At 35.1% G+C, this 18395-nt stretch overlaps 3 protein-coding genes and 1 long non-coding RNA gene across 11 annotated transcripts in view; 2 read left to right on the top strand and 2 right to left on the bottom strand.

Moving 5' to 3' along the window:
• The window catches only part of LOC141385583 (uncharacterized), a 607868-nt gene that overhangs the window by 549514 nt on the left and 39959 nt on the right, over positions 1-18395 (top strand). The window contains exons 2-3 of one of the 5 annotated variants that reach the window (XM_087254079.1): positions 15648-15699; positions 15839-15913. The exons of the other annotated variants lie outside the window; for them this stretch is intronic. Of the exons in view, the coding sequence (XP_087110205.1) occupies positions 15648-15699; positions 15839-15913 (127 nt within the window). The remainder of the gene's footprint in view (positions 1-15647; positions 15700-15838; positions 15914-18395) is intronic. 5 annotated transcript variants of the gene reach the window in all.
• On the top strand, positions 137-4187 carry LOC147844100 (uncharacterized). Its single transcript, XR_015491674.1, has 3 exons — positions 137-1312; positions 1452-1526; positions 4076-4187. It is a non-coding gene; the product is annotated as an uncharacterized LOC147844100 (long non-coding RNA).
• Positions 2012-7979, bottom strand: LOC108190102 (serine/threonine-protein kinase pim-3-like). 3 transcript variants are annotated; one of them, XM_087254035.1, is made up of 8 exons: positions 7647-7961; positions 7147-7404; positions 6947-7029; positions 6783-6833; positions 6338-6710; positions 6034-6213; positions 4124-4211; positions 2012-2131 (listed from the first exon to the last, which is right to left on the bottom strand). In XM_087254035.1, the coding sequence occupies exons 1-7, from the start codon at positions 7660-7662 to the stop codon at positions 4129-4131; spliced, it is 1044 nt and encodes a 347-aa protein (XP_087110161.1). In that variant the 5' UTR covers positions 7663-7961; the 3' UTR covers positions 2012-2131; positions 4124-4128. The 3 variants fall into 3 exon arrangements, with proteins under 3 accessions (XP_087110161.1, XP_087110160.1, XP_087110159.1); XM_087254033.1 differs by lacking the exons at positions 2012-2131; positions 4124-4211 and adding exons at positions 5582-5768; positions 5866-5961 and having other exon boundaries at positions 7647-7979; XM_087254034.1 differs by lacking the exon at positions 2012-2131 and having other exon boundaries at positions 3272-4211; positions 7647-7976.
• On the bottom strand, positions 9493-15220 carry LOC137495531 (serine/threonine-protein kinase pim-3-like). 2 transcript variants are annotated; one of them, XM_087254041.1, is made up of 8 exons: positions 14840-15172; positions 14343-14600; positions 14143-14225; positions 13979-14029; positions 13534-13906; positions 13230-13409; positions 13062-13157; positions 12778-12964 (listed from the first exon to the last, which is right to left on the bottom strand). In XM_087254041.1, the coding sequence occupies exons 1-7, from the start codon at positions 14853-14855 to the stop codon at positions 13066-13068; spliced, it is 1053 nt and encodes a 350-aa protein (XP_087110167.1). In that variant the 5' UTR covers positions 14856-15172; the 3' UTR covers positions 12778-12964; positions 13062-13065. The 2 variants fall into 2 exon arrangements, with proteins under 2 accessions (XP_087110168.1, XP_087110167.1); XM_087254042.1 differs by lacking the exons at positions 12778-12964; positions 13062-13157 and adding an exon at positions 9493-11403 and having other exon boundaries at positions 14840-15220.

Raw genomic sequence — 18395 nt, 5'->3', positions numbered from 1 at the left:
TTGTGTTTTTCTGTCCTTCAGTGATTCTGCTTGTTAACAGTTGTTCATCAACAATTCTCAATCCTCCTTTAATTAGACACTTTATTGTCTCATTAACTTCATCACTGTCTAAGTGTTCAGCCCTCTGTAGGGAGGACACTAGTGAGGATTTTGCTCTGGAATTTAAGGCTTACGTGTGTTCGAATGAAAAATACAGACAATGGGATTTGTTTTTAACAGAAATATTCTGGAAACTGAATTTACGAATGTAAAATGTTGAAAACAGCAGATTACTGGCAACCACTGCTGCCAGTATTTTGACATACATTTAACAGATGTTTTACACAATAAGAGTTTGCTAATTAACACTCTGGGTGTTAAAAATTTTAACACTTTCAAAAATGTTATTTTAACACTTATAGTGGTTCCCATAAAAACACTGAGGGAGTATTAATTTTAACTCTAAGGTAGTTAAATCTATTAAATCTAAAATTTGCAGTGTGAGATCGATAAAAATACAGACTGTTGAATGTGCTTTTAACAGAAATATTCTGTAAACTGAATTTATGAATGTGAAAAACAGCAGATTACTGGCAACCACAGCTGCTGGTATTTTTCCGTAAAATCTAAAAATGAAAAAAAAGAAAGAAAAACAGCAAAACGGTTTTTGTGTCACCATTGTGGAGGATAATAGCGTCTCTGTTCTAGTCCAAGATGAACTGAGAGAATTTGTTGTTATGCTGCATCTTCTTTTGTTTAAAAGTAACTGTGTAGTTACTAATGCTGTCAAAATCTGTTTGCTACTTGCCATCACACATGAAAACATTATTGCATCTAAAGACTTTACATTTTTGTGCACTAAGCTATGATTTTGTAAAATGAACATTGTATTAGTTCATGAAATATGGTTATTTTTTGTAAATTTATAGAGTTATATAAAACTTCCATGTTTTTCACAAAAAGATTCTGGCAACCACAGCTGCTGGTATTTTTTTCGGAAATTGAACAGATATTTTACACAACAAGAGTTTACTAATTAACACTCTCTTGGTGTTGACAATGTTATTTTTAACACTTATAGTGGTTCCCATATAAACTCTGAGGCAGTGTTAATTTTAACTCCAAGGTAGTTAAATCTACTATCTAAAATTTGCTGTGCGTACAGTGCTAACTGCTCACGTAGATATTAGGAATATAAGTTAAAAAAAAGTTTATTATTGTAAATAATAGAAAGTAAATTAAATCGTTCACAATTTCTATGTCTATGCCTATATTTTACAGTCTATGGTCTACGCACGATTTCAGATCACATGGCCGTTTGTATCATCATCTGGTAGGCTACATGGTTCAGTCATATTTATGTACTTTTCATTTGCTCTTGTTTTCAGATTTAATATTATTAAGTTTTATTAATGTTTTCGTTATTTTGGATGTATGTGAAGGCTTTTTAAGGGACTTTGTGTTCACTCAAGGGCTAGAAAGCACAAAAGTTCACCTGCCGAATGAGTTCCCGCGTCTGACCACAAGATGGCGTCCACAGCAGAAAGGTGCAAGTTTATAAATACATTATTTCTGTTTGTATGAATCTAAATAGCTGTTTTCATCACTAATATACAGCTTTCAATAAGCTAAATTACTGTCACAAGGTCTGTAATGACAATTAGCTTATACGTTTGCTAGAATTTTCCTAACCTATCTAGCCTTGTTCATTTATATTAAAACAAAAAAAGATTTTATTAAATTCAGAAAAACATCTCTCGTTTGTCATTACGTTTGATGATTTGATGTGATTTGAGCTTCTGAACTTCTGTTAAGGGTGCAAAGTCTGCATTGAAGCGGCCTGATTTTTTACACCAGTTTACAGTAGTAAAAATATATCAAAGTTAATTAAAGTAAACATATTAAAGGTAAACAGGTTTTTATTTTTTGAATGTAGTTAAAAATTATTTATAAAATGAATAATATGATTAATAATATGATTCATTTATTATATTGATATACATTTTTTATATTAAATTATCTCTGGGTCATAAAGGATTCTGCTTGCAGCCTACAGTACATCAGCTTTCAGGCTCAGTGCTGTGTTTCTTCTTCTTCTTCTTGGTCTTTACTGACGCTCCTGGTGCAGTGATGTTGCAGTTGCTGTGAAAAGCTAGGCGAGAACACAAACCACAAGTGTTTTTATTCAGGCATGCAACAGACTGAATGTCCTAAAACTGTTTGTGGTCAAGCTGGTGATCTTGCATGCTCAATACACACATCAATGCATGAGATAAACTGTGGTTAGACAAAAACAGAAATAAGAAGAGTAAGAAAATATTTAGTGCACGCTGCAGCTGTAAATGTTGCTTTTATTATTTTCATGACTTGGAATTGATGAGAAACTGAAGATGCAAAAGTCTGATTTATTAAAATACGTGCCATGAATCAGAGACAGTGTAAACAGCACACAACTGAGGTTTGATTTATTTAAAGAAGAGCAGAGCAATGCAACATGTACGAGTGCAACATTCAACATTTAAACCAAATTGTAATAATCATTCAACAAAATTTCCTTTCATAAAGCAAATCCATCTGTTTGTATTTCCTATTATCTTTTAATTTCTACATTAGACCTTCTTTAGTTGTTGAGAAATGACAGTATCCTGTTCACTGATCAGACACTTATAATGAATTTAATGTGAGAAGAGAGTTTAGTGTGGAGTAAATTCAGCACAATGGACAGCTCCCTGCAGTGCTGAACTGACTGAACCACATCTGCAGGAGGAAATGCTACAGAGATGTTTAATTACTGCTGAATAATTACTGAACAATATTGAATATTGAAAATCTAACCCATCAGTAGTGATTACTAATTAAACATTTATTTTATATATAAATTAAGAAAAAAGGCGATTACATAAAAATCCTGTTGGGCTTATTCGCTCTAAGACATGCTTTGATAATCATATTTCTTTTAAAGTAATACGGTTTTGTCAATGTTAATAAAAGGAAACACTGAGTTTGTATAATCATTTCTTTTTGTAATTGAACACTCACTTTACAGCTCTTCATCTCTCAGAAAACTCCCTCATTAAACCAATAGTTGCCCTCGCGCACATTAATCAATACACAAGACTAAAGAAAGCCTAATGGAAAATCTGTGCTTTGTGACAATGATCTAAGAGATCTTATCAGATCAGTGAAGTTTATTTTTCAGTTTGGCTGAAGTGAAAACAGTTTTTGATAAAAACAAACAAAAAATTAAGCACATTATTATTAGCCCTGTAAGATTTTTTTAATTTTTTTTTTTGGCTACAGAACCAAACACTGTTGTCCTATGATTTGCCTAAATTAAACTAACTTTAGTTAACCTAATTAACCCAGTTAAGCCTTTAAACTGCACTTTAGGCTGAATACTAGTGTCTTGTAAAATAACTATTAAAATATTGTGTCATGAGTTATTAGAGATTATTTATTTAACATATTATGTTTAAAAATGTGTTGCAAAAGATATTTTTTCAATTAAACCGTGCTGGGGAATTATTTAATCATTCATTACACTCAGAATAATTTATTTCAAGTGTTTATTTCAGTTCATTTTGATGATTATGGATTACAGCTAATATTAGTGTCAATTATAGTTTATCTCTTCATAATATAGCTGTGCTTTAATGATAAGTTTACATGTTTACCTAAAGTTTTATTATTTTAATATTATTTGAATGAATTTTATCGATAATTAATGCAAAGTCCTGCAAATAATTAAGCAACACAATCCTGCAGCCATAGTCCGACTTCAAATACAGAAATAATGTATATTTAATAAAGTATATTAGTAAAATAAGTGTTTATAATTAGTTTTTAAAGTGTATCTTAGTTTCTAATAATACTTTAAATTAAATTAACAGCAAATTCATTATATTTTGTAAAACGATGATTTATAGTGTATTTAATATTAGAATCTTTAACTTCTGATTTTCCAACCACTTTTAGCAAATTCATCCGTGTTAAACTCATATTTTTCATTATTGTGTGTAATCAGTAAAGATAAAATAAAATGAATATAATAACTAAATATATATTCACTTTAATAATGGCCTGTTGTTCATTTTAGAGCAAGAGTCTCCTTGTGCTGAACGGTTTAACAGCACCTCCACATCACCTGCATCAGAGTGTGTTTTCTGCTGGAATCTGCTGTTCGGTGTGTGTTCGGTGTGTGTTCTCCTCTTCTCCATCTGCGTCTACTGCCTCTGTCAGAAGAAAACTACAGGTCATCAGCTATTCGTAAAAAATGTATATCTCAAATTATAAAATGTAAATTATTCTTATCTTTTGTTAAGTTTCTGTAGGTTCTGGGGCTGAGAACAGACATGTTGAGGTATGAGCACATTTTGAGAATAATTTTAATATATATTATTCGCAATAGTTTAGCAGCAACATAAATTACATCAATATAATGTAATATATTTATTTGTTTATTTATTTGTTTATTATTTTAATTAAATATATTCTGTTTCAGGCTGGTGATGAAGTGTGTTATGCTTCATTAGACATGCCTTCCACACAGCAACAAAGGCAAAGGAATGAAAGAGCTCAGAGTTCAGACTTCAGTATTTATTCTAATGTCAGAACCAGCAGAATGTAAAGTAGAGTAAACTAAAGTCATTGTTCTTTAGTAGAAATATGATTCAAAAGAGTGTTAATGACAATGCTCTGGCATCTGCATCCTATTTTCATTGATTCTAATATTGTAAGTTTTTAATGATTAAAAATGTAAATACATTTAAGAAAGGTTAAATGTTTTTTCAGAATATTTGACTTGCAGTCTCAGAAAGGACTCAGTGTTGTTTCTGGGTCTCTCAGTTTAATATAATTTAAGCCAATCACATGAGTGCACATGCAGTAGTACTCCCAGCTAAAACTGAAGTTCTTAAACTCTTTTCATGCCACAAAACAAACATCTCCCTGCTACAACAACAGAAATGTAGAATGCAAATGTACATCTAACAGAGCTCTGAACATTCCTAATATTAAAAAAACAAAAAACTAGGTCTTAGATCATCAGATGTGTACACCATTTCAGAGGTTTTACTGCTACTGTGGGCAAATTAGCACAACAACTCCACCAAAACGTATATATTATAGATCTATAAGATCATTTAATGGAATACCAACCAAAACAATATTTCATCACACCTTTAGCCTCAGTCAGTAGAGCTGCAATCTTCATTTTAAAACCATTATGAAAACCTCCATTAAGAGGACTTAAATGGATAGTTCACCCCAAAATAACAATTCTGTATCATTAACTCCCTTTCACTTGCTCCAAACCTGTTTGAGTTTCTTTATTCTGTTCAATACAAAAGAAGATATTTTGAAGAAAGCTGAAAAGCTGTACCCATTGACTTGTTTGTTTTTGCTACTATGAAAGTCAACGGTTACAGGTTTTCAGCTTCTTCAAAACATTTTATTTTGTGCAAAACAGAAAACAAGAAACTCTTAAAGATTTGAAACCGCTTGAGTTTGAGTAAACAGTGAGTAAATCTGGATTTCTGTGTGAACTCTCCCTTTATTTGAGCTCTCTCCAGTCACTCTAGGAAGACACTACACCTGGATTATTTGTCTAAATAATACGTTTATTATTAAAATCCCTATTAACATTAAAGTCATCTGAAGCGGTGGCTTAGTGCAGGTAAAGGGGCCCCGGCCCTGGGTGAGTCGGCCATTAGTTAGTGAGGTGCCCACTCCTCATTCTGCAGGTGATCAGGAAGCAGTTCTCTGCACTTCCTGTGTGACTCCTGCTCACCCTACACAAATCATTAAGATCATTAATCCAGACTGACCCTAACAACACAATCAAAGCCATGAGTGCGTCACTCAGATAAGTGTCAAGTCACTGGCCACCTGTTCACTGTAACCAGGGATGGCGCTCAATATCGTCCAAACTGGGCCGATCAGCCGCCGCTGGACTGAGACACCAGCCAATCAGCTGACGGCACTCTGATACACACAACACCGTGTTCAGAAACACAGAGCAACACACTTCTGCTGATCTCTCAGTGAGTCTCTTACCTGTTGACAGAGTTATGGGGAAGGTCAGTTTGCTCCTGGACGTGACCCTCAGTGAGCCTCCGAAGGGGAAACGGTTGCACAGGATGTTGAAGAGGGTCACTCCCACTGACCACACCGTAGCTGGACCCGCATGGTAGCGCTGTCTGCAGAACCACTCAGGTGGAGCGTATTGAATCGTTCCTGAGAGACACAAGGAGACACAAACACCCGTTCAAAACACTCCAGCACACACAAATTCCCTTTGGTGGATCATCAAAAGCTCACAAACATCCACAGAGTGTTTCCTTCTGCAACACAAACCCACCTGCGAAGTATTTGTAGGCCGAGCGCTTGAGCAGATCTCCACAGCCGAAGTCCAGCAGCTTGATGTCCTGGGACTCTGTGGAGATCAGCAGGTTCTCTGGCTTGACGTCCCGGTGCAGGACTCCGCGGCTCTCGCAGTGTTTCAGAGCCGCGATCAGCTGCACCAGCACTTTCTTGGCCAGACCCTCATCCAGACAGTCGTTCTCCTCACAGAAGCTCTGGAGGTCTTGGCAGGGATCCGGACGCTCCAGGATCAGGATGTAGCGTCTGGGACGGTCAAACCAGTCTAGCAGCTGCAGGACGTTGGGGCAGGCAGGAGCTGAATTGACGCGGGTCATCAGTGCCACCTCCAGCGGCAGCCGACCCTGACCTTCCTGCAGGACAAACGATTGGATTCAGAACCCAATGAAACATCAAACACAACAACAGGTTCACACTGAACTCACAACTCTCAGTCTCCTCTGTGTCCGCTCTTTAGACACATACTTGATGGCGACCTGTAGACAGATAAAGCATAATAAATCACACCTGCCTGATCCTCACACATCACATTTACTGAGATCAGGATTTCTAAAGGCTGTTTGAATGAAGAGCGGAGAAAACGACTTACTGGCAGTCCATCAGACCTGCGCATCCCAGCAAACACAGAGCCAAATCCACCGTCTCCCAGCAGTGGGCCCTTTGCATACGCGTCTGCAACGCAGAGGAGCAGTAGAAATGTGTGTTCAAAGAAAACATGCAGCAGTAGAGAAAACTGTAAAAGAGCATTACTGAAACATCATCATCACTTCTTCAAAAAGCCATTCTGACCTCTGCGAGAGCGTTTGAGAGCTCTTCTAGATGAGGTGGAGGGACGTTCATCTTCTGGTGTTTGCTGGCTGCCGCTCTGCCGCTTCCTCTTCCTGTTACCCTGATCTGTGGACACAGATTTGGCCAACAGGGAAGGCAGAGGTGCGAGAAATCCATCAAGCTCTTGGCTCACGGTCTGGGTTTCACCATCACCATCATGTGTCCTGACGTCCTGAACAGCTGCCTGGATGAAAGCAGAACTCCTGGATCTGGAGCGGCCTGAGACAACGACAACAACAACAACAACATATCACGTTTATTATAAGATTATAAGAATTAATCAACAATTAACTTTAGTAGCTGCATCTACAGAGAATAAAAGACATCTGATCACTTATATCGGGGAACAGTTGTGTTGAAATGGGTTCATTTGTACCAGTTTATTTACATCACATTTCCCCAAACATTACACAACATCATGTCATGATTGATCATAAACAAATAAAAACTAAAACACTCACTGCGGTTTTCACCCATCTGACAAACTCCTCCAAACTCCAGCAAACCTGAAAACAAGAACAAAGATCAAATATCAATAAAAATGTCAATAAAAACAAGATCAAAATCAAAATAAACACAACAAAAGAGCAACAAAACGTGTCAAAAGGAATAATTTCAGCTCTGAGCGTCGATCTCCTTGTAAAATAAAAGTCTTCTGTCAGAAATTCTCTGGTCTCCTTGAAGAATCGCAGTATCAGCACAGTAATCCTCAGCAAATGTCTCAGAAATTCGCCTCTCCTCAATCAACAGATAGCGGCGAGTCTCGGTGTTTATATATGGAGTCAAATCATAACACGCGTTGCTATAGCAACCACAATTTGAATCGCCAATCTGAATCACGTGAGTAAACGATTCATCTCATCTCAACATATAAATAATAAATAATTAATAATAATAAATAACATAGTTATAATAATAATAATAATAATAGTAATAATAATAATAATAATAATGAAGTTTAAATCAATTAATTTATAATTCACGAAACTGTAATAATAATGCTAAATGAGCAAGATTGGTTTGACAAGGTTTGACTTTGTAAAATGTACAGCTATTTAGGAATTAATTAAATTAAAATAATAAAATTAACTCATATATTTTCTATTAGTGGCCCAAGCAATGTAAGTGCATGCTGGTTAATTACACGTACAGTGCTAACTGCTCACGTAGATATTAGGAATATAAGTTTTTAAAAAAGTTTATTATTGTAAATAATAGAAAGTAAATTAAATCGTTCACAATTTCTATGTCTATGCCTATATTTTACAGTCTATGGTCTACGCACAATTTCAGATCACATGGCCGTTTGTATCATCATCTGGTAGGCTACATGGTTCAGTCATATTTATGTACTTTTCATTTGCTCTTGTTTTCAGATTTAATATTATTAAGTTTTATTAATGTTTTCGTTATTTTGGATGTATGTGAAGGCTTTTTAAGGGACTTTGTGTTCACTCAAGGGCTAGAAAGCACAAAAGTTCACCTGCCGAATGAGTTCCCGCGTCTGACCACAAGATGGCGTCCACAGCAGAAAGGTGCAAGTTTATAAATACATTATTTCTGTTTGTATGAATCTAAATAGCTGTTTTCATCACTAATATACAGCTTTCAATAAGCTAAATTACTGTCACAAGGTCTGTAATGACAATTAGCTTATACGTTTGCTAGAATTTTCCTAACCTATCTAGCCTTGTTCATTTATATTAAAACAAAAAAAGATTTTATTAAATTCAGAAAAACATCTCTCGTTTGTCATTACGTTTGATGATTTGATGTGATTTGAGCTTCTGAACTTCTGTTAAGGGTGCAAAGTCTGCATTGAAGCGGCCTGATTTTTTACACCAGTTTACAGTAGTAAAAATATATCAAAGTTAATTAAAGTAAACATATTAAAGGTAAACAGGTTTTTATTTTTTGAATGTAGTTAAAAATTATTTATAAAATGAATAATATGATTAATAATATGATTCATTTATTATATTGATATACATTTTTTATATTAAATTATCTCTGGGTCATAAAGGATTCTGCTTGCAGCCTACAGTACATCAGCTTTCAGGCTCAGTGCTGTGTTTCTTCTTCTTCTTCTTGGTCTTTACTGACGCTCCTGGTGCAGTGATGTTGCAGTTGCTGTGAAAAGCTAGGCGAGAACACAAACCACAAGTGTTTTTATTCAGGCATGCAACAGACTGAATGTCCTAAAACTGTTTGTGGTCAAGCTGGTGATCTTGCATGCTCAATACACACATCAATGCATGAGATAAACTGTGGTTAGACAAAAACAGAAATAAGAAGAGTAAGAAAATATTTAGTGCACGCTGCAGCTGTAAATGTTGCTTTTATTATTTTCATGACTTGGAATTGATGAGAAACTGAAGATGCAAAAGTCTGATTTATTAAAATACGTGCCATGAATCAGAGACAGTGTAAACAGCACACAACTGAGGTTTGATTTATTTAAAGAAGAGCAGAGCAATGCAACATGTACGAGTGCAACATTCAACATTTAAACCAAATTGTAATAATCATTCAACAAAATTTCCTTTCATAAAGCAAATCCATCTGTTTGTATTTCCTATTATCTTTTAATTTCTACATTAGACCTTCTTTAGTTGTTGAGAAATGACAGTATCCTGTTCACTGATCAGACACTTATAATGAATTTAATGTGAGAAGAGAGTTTAGTGTGGAGTAAATTCAGCACAATGGACAGCTCCCTGCAGTGCTGAACTGACTGAACCACATCTGCAGGAGGAAATGCTACAGAGATGTTTAATTACTGCTGAATAATTACTGAACAATATTGAATATTGAAAATCTAACCCATCAGTAGTGATTACTAATTAAACATTTATTTTATATATAAATTAAGAAAAAAGGCGATTACATAAAAATCCTGTTGGGCTTATTCGCTCTAAGACATGCTTTGATAATCATATTTCTTTTAAAGTAATACGGTTTTGTCAATGTTAATAAAAGGAAACACTGAGTTTGTATAATCATTTCTTTTTGTAATTGAACACTCACTTTACAGCTCTTCATCTCTCAGAAAACTCCCTCATTAAACCAATAGTTGCCCTCGCGCACATTAATCAATACACAAGACTAAAGAAAGCCTAATGGAAAATCTGTGCTTTGTGACAATGATCTAAGAGATCTTATCAGATCAGTGAAGTTTATTTTTCAGTTTGGCTGAAGTGAAAACAGTTTTTGATAAAAACAAACAAAAAATTAAGCACATTATTATTAGCCCTGTAAGATTTTTTTTTTTTTTTTTTGGCTACAGAACCAAACACTGTTGTCCTATGATTTGCCTAAATTAAACTAACTTTAGTTAACCTAATTAACCCAGTTAAGCCTTTAAACTGCACTTTAGGCTGAATACTAGTGTCTTGTAAAATAACTATTAAAATATTGTGTCATGAGTTATTAGAGATTATTTATTTAACATATTATGTTTAAAAATGTGTTGCAAAAGATATTTTCTCAATTAAACCGTGCTGGGGAATTATTTAATCATTCATCACACTCAGAATAATTTATTTCAAGTGTTTATTTCAGTTCATTTTGATGATTATGGATTACAGCTAATATTAGTGTCAATTATAGTTTATCTCTTCATAATATAGCTGTGCTTTAATGATAAGTTTACATGTTTACCTAAAGTTTTATTATTTTAATATTATTTGAATGAATTTTATCGATAATTAATGCAAAGTCCTGCAAATAATTAAGCAACACAATCCTGCAGCCATAGTCCGACTTCAAATACAGAAATAATGTATATTTAATAAAGTATATTAGTAAAATAAGTGTTTATAATTAGTTTTTAAAGTGTATCTTAGTTTCTAATAATACTTTAAATTAAATTAACAGCAAATTCATTATATTTTGTAAAACGATGATTTATAGTGTATTTAATATTAGAATCTTTAACTTCTGATTTTCCAACCACTTTTAGCAAATTCATCCGTGTTAAACTCATATTTTTCATTATTGTGTGTAATCAGTAAAGATAAAATAAAATGAATATAATAACTAAATATATATTCACTTTAATAATGGCCTGTTGTTCATTTTAGAGCAAGAGTCTCCTTGTGCTGAACGGTTTAACAGCACCTCCACATCACCTGCATCAGAGTGTGTTTTCTGCTGGAATCTGCTGTTCAGTGTGTGTTCGGTGTGTGTTCTCCTCTTCTCCATCTGCGTCTACTGCCTCTGTCAGAAGAAAACTACAGGTCATCAGCTATTCGTAAAAAATGTATATCTCAAATTATAAAATGTAAATTATTCTTATCTTTTGTTAAGTTTCTGTAGGTTCTGGGGCTGAGAACAGACATGTTGAGGTATGAGCACATTTTGAGAATAATTTTAATATATATTATTCGCAATAGTTTAGCAGCAACATAAATTACATCAATATAATGTAATATATTTATTTGTTTATTTATTTGTTTATTATTTTAATTAAATATATTCTGTTTCAGGCTGGTGATGAAGTGTGTTATGCTTCATTAGACATGCCTTCCACACAGCAACAAAGGCAGAGGAATGAAAGAGCTCAGAGTTCAGACTTCAGTATTTATTCTAATGTCAGAACCAGCAGAATGTAAAGTAGAGTAAACTAAAGTCATTGTTCTTTAGTAGAAATATGATTCAAAAGAGTGTTAATGACAATGCTCTGGCATCTGCATCCTATTTTCATTGATTCTAATATTGTAAGTTTTTAATGATTAAAAATGTAAATACATTTAAGAAAGGTTAAATGTTTTTTCAGAATATTTGACTTGCAGTCTCAGAAAGGACTCAGTGTTGTTTCTGGGTCTCTCAGTTTAATATAATTTAAGCCAATCACATGAGTGCACATGCAGTAGTACTCCCAGCTAAAACTGAAGTTCTTAAACTCTTTTCATGCCACAAAACAAACATCTCCCTGCTACAACAACAGAAATGTAGAATGCAAATGTACATCTAACAGAGCTCTGAACATTCCTAATATTAAAAAAAAAAAAAAAAAACTAGGTCTTAGATCATCAGATGTGTACACCATTTCAGAGGTTTTACTGCTACTGTGGGCAAATTAGCACAACAACTCCACCAAAACTTATATATTATAGATCTATAAGATCATTTAATGGAATAACAACCTAAACAATATTTCATCACACCTTTAGCCTCAGTCAGTAGAGCTGCAATCTTCATTTTAAAACCATTATGAAAACCTCCATTAAGAGGACTTAAATGGATAGTTCACCCCAAAATAACAATTCTGTATCATTAACTCCCTTTCACTTGCTCCAAACCTGTTTGAGTTTCTTTATTCTGTTCAATACAAAAGAAGATATTTTGAAGAAAGCTGAAAAGCTGTACCCATTGACTTGTTTGTTTTTGCTACTATGAAAGTCAACGGTTACAGGTTTTCAGCTTCTTCAAAACATTTTATTTTGTGCAAAACAGAAAACAAGAAACTCTTAAAGATTTGAAACCGCTTGAGTTTGAGTAAACAGTGAGTAAATCTGGATTTCTGTGTGAACTCTCCCTTTATTTGAGCTCTCTCCAGTCACTCTAGGAAGACACTACACCTGGATTATTTGTCTAAATAATACGTTTATTATTAAAATCCCTATTAACATTAAAGTCATCTGAAGCGGTGGCTTAGTGCAGGTAAAGGGGCCCCGGCCCTGGGTGAGTCGGCCATTAGTTAGTGAGGTGCCCACTCCTCATTCTGCAGGTGATCAGGAAGCAGTTCTCTGCACTTCCTGTGTGACTCCTGCTCACCCTACACAAATCATTAAGATCATTAATCCAGACTGACCCTAACAACACAATCAAAGCCATGAGTGCGTCACTCAGATAAGTGTCAAGTCACTGGCCACCTGTTCACTGTAACCAGGGATGGCGCTCAATATCGTCCAAACTGGGCCGATCAGCCGCCGCTGGACTGAGACACCAGCCAATCAGCTGACGGCACTCTGATACACACAACACCGTGTTCAGAAACACAGAGCAACACACTTCTGCTGATCTCTCAGTGAGTCTCTTACCTGTTGACAGAGTTATGGGGAAGGTCAGTTTGCTCCTGGACGTGACCCTCAGTGAGCCTCCGAAGGGGAAACGGTTGCACAGGATGTTGAAGAGGGTCACTCCCACTGACCACACCGTAGCTGGACCCGCATGGTAGCGCTGTCTGCAGAACCACTCAGGTGGAGCGTATTGAATCGTTCCTGAGAGACACAAGGAGACACAAACACCCGTTCAAAACACTCCAGCACACACAAATTCCCTTTGGTGGATCATCAAAAGCTCACAAACATCCACAGAGTGTTTCCTTCTGCAACACAAACCCACCTGCGAAGTATTTGTAGGCCGAGCGCTTGAGCAGATCTCCACAGCCGAAGTCCAGCAGCTTGATGTCCTGGGACTCTGTGGAGATCAGCAGGTTCTCTGGCTTGACGTCCCGGTGCAGGACTCCGCGGCTCTCGCAGTGTTTCAGAGCCGCGATCAGCTGCACCAGCACTTTCTTGGCCAGACCCTCATCCAGACAGTCGTTCTCCTCACAGAAGCTCTGGAGGTCTTGGCAGGGATCCGGACGCTCCAGGATCAGGATGTAGCGTCTGGGACGGTCAAACCAGTCTAGCAGCTGCAGGACGTTGGGGCAGGCAGGAGCTGAATTGACGCGGGTCATCAGTGCCACCTCCAGCGGCAGCCGACCCTGACCTTCCTGCAGGACAAACGATTGGATTCAGAACCCAATGAAACATCAAACACAACAACAGGTTCACACTGAACTCACAACTCTCAGTCTCCTCTGTGTCCGCTCTTTAGACACATACTTGATGGCGACCTGTAGACAGATAAAGCATAATAAATCACACCTGCCTGATCCTCACACATCACATTTACTGAGATCAGGATTTCTAAAGGCTGTTTGAATGAAGAGCGGAGAAAACGACTTACTGGCAGTCCATCAGACCTGCGCATCCCAGCAAACACAGAGCCAAATCCACCGTCTCCCAGCAGTGGGCCCTTTGCATACGCGTCTGCAACACAGAGGAGCAGTAGAAATGTGTGTTCAAAGAAAACATGCAGCAGTAGAGAAAACTGTAAAAGAGCATTACTGAAACATCATCATCACTTCTTCAAAAAGCCATTCTGACCTCTGCGAGAGCGTTTGAGAGCTCTTCTAGATGAGGTGGAGGGACGTTCATCTTCTGGTGTTTGCTGGCTGCCGCTCTGCCGCTTCCTCTTCCTGTTACCCTGATCTGTGGACACAGATTTGGCCAACAGGGAAGGCAGAGGTGCGAGAAATCCATCAAGCTCTTGGCTCACGGTCTGGGTTTCACCATCACCATCATGTGTCCTGACGTCCTGAACAGCTGCCTGGATGAAAGCAGAACTCCTGGATCTGGAGCGGCCTGAGACAACGACAACAACAACAACATATCACGTTTATTATAAGATTATAAGAATTAATCAACAATTAACTTTAGTAGCTGCATCTACAGAGAATAAAAGACATCTGATCACTTATATCGGGGAACAGTTGTGTTGAAATGGGTTCATTTGTACCAGTTTATTTACATCACATTTCCCCAAACATTACACAACATCATGTCATGATTGATCATAAACAAATAAAAACTAAAACACTCACTGCGGTTTTCACCCATCTGACAAACTCCTCCAAACTCCAGCAAACCTGAAAACAAGAACAAAGATCAAATATCAATAAAAATGTCAATAAAAACAAGATCAAAATCAAAATAAACACAACAAAAGAGCAACAAAACGTGTCAAAAGGAATAATTTCAGCTCTGAGCGTCGATCTCCTTGTAAAATAAAAGTCTTCTGTCAGAAATTCTCTGGTCTCCTTGAAGAATCGCAGTATCAGCACAGTAATCCTCAGCAAATGTCTCAGAAATTCGCCTCTCCTCAATCAACAGATAGCGGCGAGTCTCGGTGTTTATATATGGAGTCAAATCATAACACGCGTTGCTATAGCAACCACAATTTGAATCGCCAATCTGAATCACGTGAGTAAACGATTCATCTCATCTCAACATATAAATAATAAATAATTAATAATAATAAATAACATAGTTATAATAATAATAATAATAATAGTAATAATAATAATAATAATAATGAAGTTTAAATCAATTAATTTATAATTCACGAAACTGTAATAATAATGCTAAATGAGCAAGATTGGTTTGACAAGGTTTGACTTTGTAAAATGTACAGCTATTTAGGAATTAATTAAATTAAAATAATAAAATTAACTCATATATTTTCTATTAGTGGCCCAAGCAATGTAAGTGCATGCTGGTTAATTACACGTACAGTGCTAACTGCTCACGTAGATATTAGGAATATAAGTTTTTAAAAAAGTTTATTATTGTAAATAATAGAAAGTAAATTAAATCGTTCACAATTTCTATGTCTATGCCTATATTTTACAGTCTATGGTCTACGCACGATTTCAGATCACATGGCCGTTTGTATCATCATCTGGTAGGCTACATGGTTCAGTCATATTTATGTACTTTTCATTTGCTCTTGTTTTCAGATTTAATATTATTAAGTTTTATTAATGTTTTCGTTATTTTGGATGTATGTGAAGGCTTTTTAAGGGACTTTGTGTTCACTCAAGGGCTAGAAAGCACAAAAGTTCACCTGCCGAATGAGTTCCCGCGTCTGACCACAAGATGGCGTCCACAGCAGAAAGGTGCAAGTTTATAAATACATTATTTCTGTTTGTATGAATCTAAATAGCTGTTTTCATCACTAATATACAGCTTTCAATAAGCTAAATTACTGTCACAAGGTCTGTAATGACAATTAGCTTATACGTTTGCTAGAATTTTCCTAACCTATCTAGCCTTGTTCATTTATATTAAAACAAAAAAAGATTTTATTAAATTCAGAAAAACATCTCTCGTTTGTCATTACGTTTGATGATTTGATGTGATTTGAGCTTCTGAACTTCTGTTAAGGGTGCAAAGTCTGCATTGAAGCGGCCTGATTTTTTACACCAGTTTACAGTAGTAAAAATATATCAAAGTTAATTAAAGTAAACATATTAAAGGTAAACAGGTTTTTATTTTTTGAATGTAGTTAAAAATTATTTATAAAATGAATAATATGATTAATAATATGATTCATTTATTATATTGATATACATTTTTTATATTAAATTATCTCTGGGTCATAAAGGATTCTGCTTGCAGCCTACAGTACATCAGCTTTCAGGCTCAGTGCTGTGTTTCTTCTTCTTCTTCTTGGTCTTTACTGACGCTCCTGGTGCAGTGATGTTGCAGTTGCTGTGAAAAGCTAGGCGAGAACACAAACCACAAGTGTTTTTATTCAGGCATGCAACAGACTGAATGTCCTAAAACTGTTTGTGGTCAAGCTGGTGATCTTGCATGCTCAATACACACATCAATGCATGAGATAAACTGTGGTTAGACAAAAACAGAAATAAGAAGAGTAAGAAAATATTTAGTGCACGCTGCAGCTGTAAATGTTGCTTTTATTATTTTCATGACTTGGAATTGATGAGAAACTGAAGATGCAAAAGTCTGATTTATTAAAATACGTGCCATGAATCAGAGACAGTGTAAACAGCACACAACTGAGGTTTGATTTATTTAAAGAAGAGCAGAGCAATGCAACATGTACGAGTGCAACATTCAACATTTAAACCAAATTGTAATAATCATTCAACAAAATTTCCTTTCATAAAGCAAATCCATCTGTTTGTATTTCCTATTATCTTTTAATTTCTACATTAGACCTTCTTTAGTTGTTGAGAAATGACAGTATCCTGTTCACTGATCAGACACTTATAATGAATTTAATGTGAGAAGAGAGTTTAGTGTGGAGTAAATTCAGCACAATGGACAGCTCCCTGCAGTGCTGAACTGACTGAACCACATCTGCAGGAGGAAATGCTACAGAGATGTTTAATTACTGCTGAATAATTACTGAACAATATTGAATATTGAAAATCTAACCCATCAGTAGTGATTACTAATTAAACATTTATTTTATATATAAATTAAGAAAAAAGGCGATTACATAAAAATCCTGTTGGGCTTATTCGCTCTAAGACATGCTTTGATAATCATATTTCTTTTAAAGTAATACGGTTTTGTCAATGTTAATAAAAGGAAACACTGAGTTTGTATAATCATTTCTTTTTGTAATTGAACACTCACTTTACAGCTCTTCATCTCTCAGAAAACTCCCTCATTAAACCAATAGTTGCCCTCGCGCACATTAATCAATACACAAGACTAAAGAAAGCCTAATGGAAAATCTGTGCTTTGTGACAATGATCTAAGAGATCTTATCAGATCAGTGAAGTTTATTTTTCAGTTTGGCTGAAGTGAAAACAGTTTTTGATAAAAACAAACAAAAAATTAAGCACATTATTATTAGCCCTGTAAGATTTTTTTAATTTTTTTTTTTGGCTACAGAACCAAACACTGTTGTCCTATGATTTGCCTAAATTAAACTAACTTTAGTTAACCTAATTAACCCAGTTAAGCCTTTAAACTGCACTTTAGGCTGAATACTAGTGTCTTGTAAAATAACTATTAAAATATTGTGTCATGAGTTATTAGAGATTATTTATTTAACATATTATGTTTAAAAATGTGTTGCAAAAGATATTGTCTCAATTAAACCGTGCTGGGGAATTATTTAATCATTCATCACACTCAGAATAATTTATTTCAAGTGTTTATTTCAGTTCATTTTGATGATTATGGATTACAGCTAATATTAGTGTCAATTATAGTTTATCTCTTCATAATATAGCTGTGCTTTAATGATAAGTTTACATGTTTACCTAAAGTTTTATTATTTTAATATTATTTGAATGAATTTTATCGATAATTAATGCAAAGTCCTGCAAATAATTAAGCAACACAATCCTGCAGCCATAGTCCGACTTCAAATACAGAAATAATGTATATTTAATAAAGTATATTAGTAAAATAAGTGTTTATAATTAGTTTTTAAAGTGTATCTTAGTTTCTAATAATACTTTAAATTAAATTAACAGCAAATTCATTATATTTTGTAAAACGATGATTTATAGTGTATTTAATATTAGAATCTTTAACTTCTGATTTTCCAACCACTTTTAGCAAATTCATCCGTGTTAAACTCATATTTTTCATTATTGTGTGTAATCAGTAAAG

This window comes from Danio rerio, chromosome 5 (assembly GCF_052040795.2).
Source record: "Danio rerio strain M-AB ecotype USA chromosome 5, GRCz13ab, whole genome shotgun sequence".
Taxonomy (NCBI): domain Eukaryota; kingdom Metazoa; phylum Chordata; class Actinopteri; order Cypriniformes; family Danionidae; genus Danio; species Danio rerio.
This window is presented reverse-complemented; position numbering and strand designations above follow the sequence as displayed.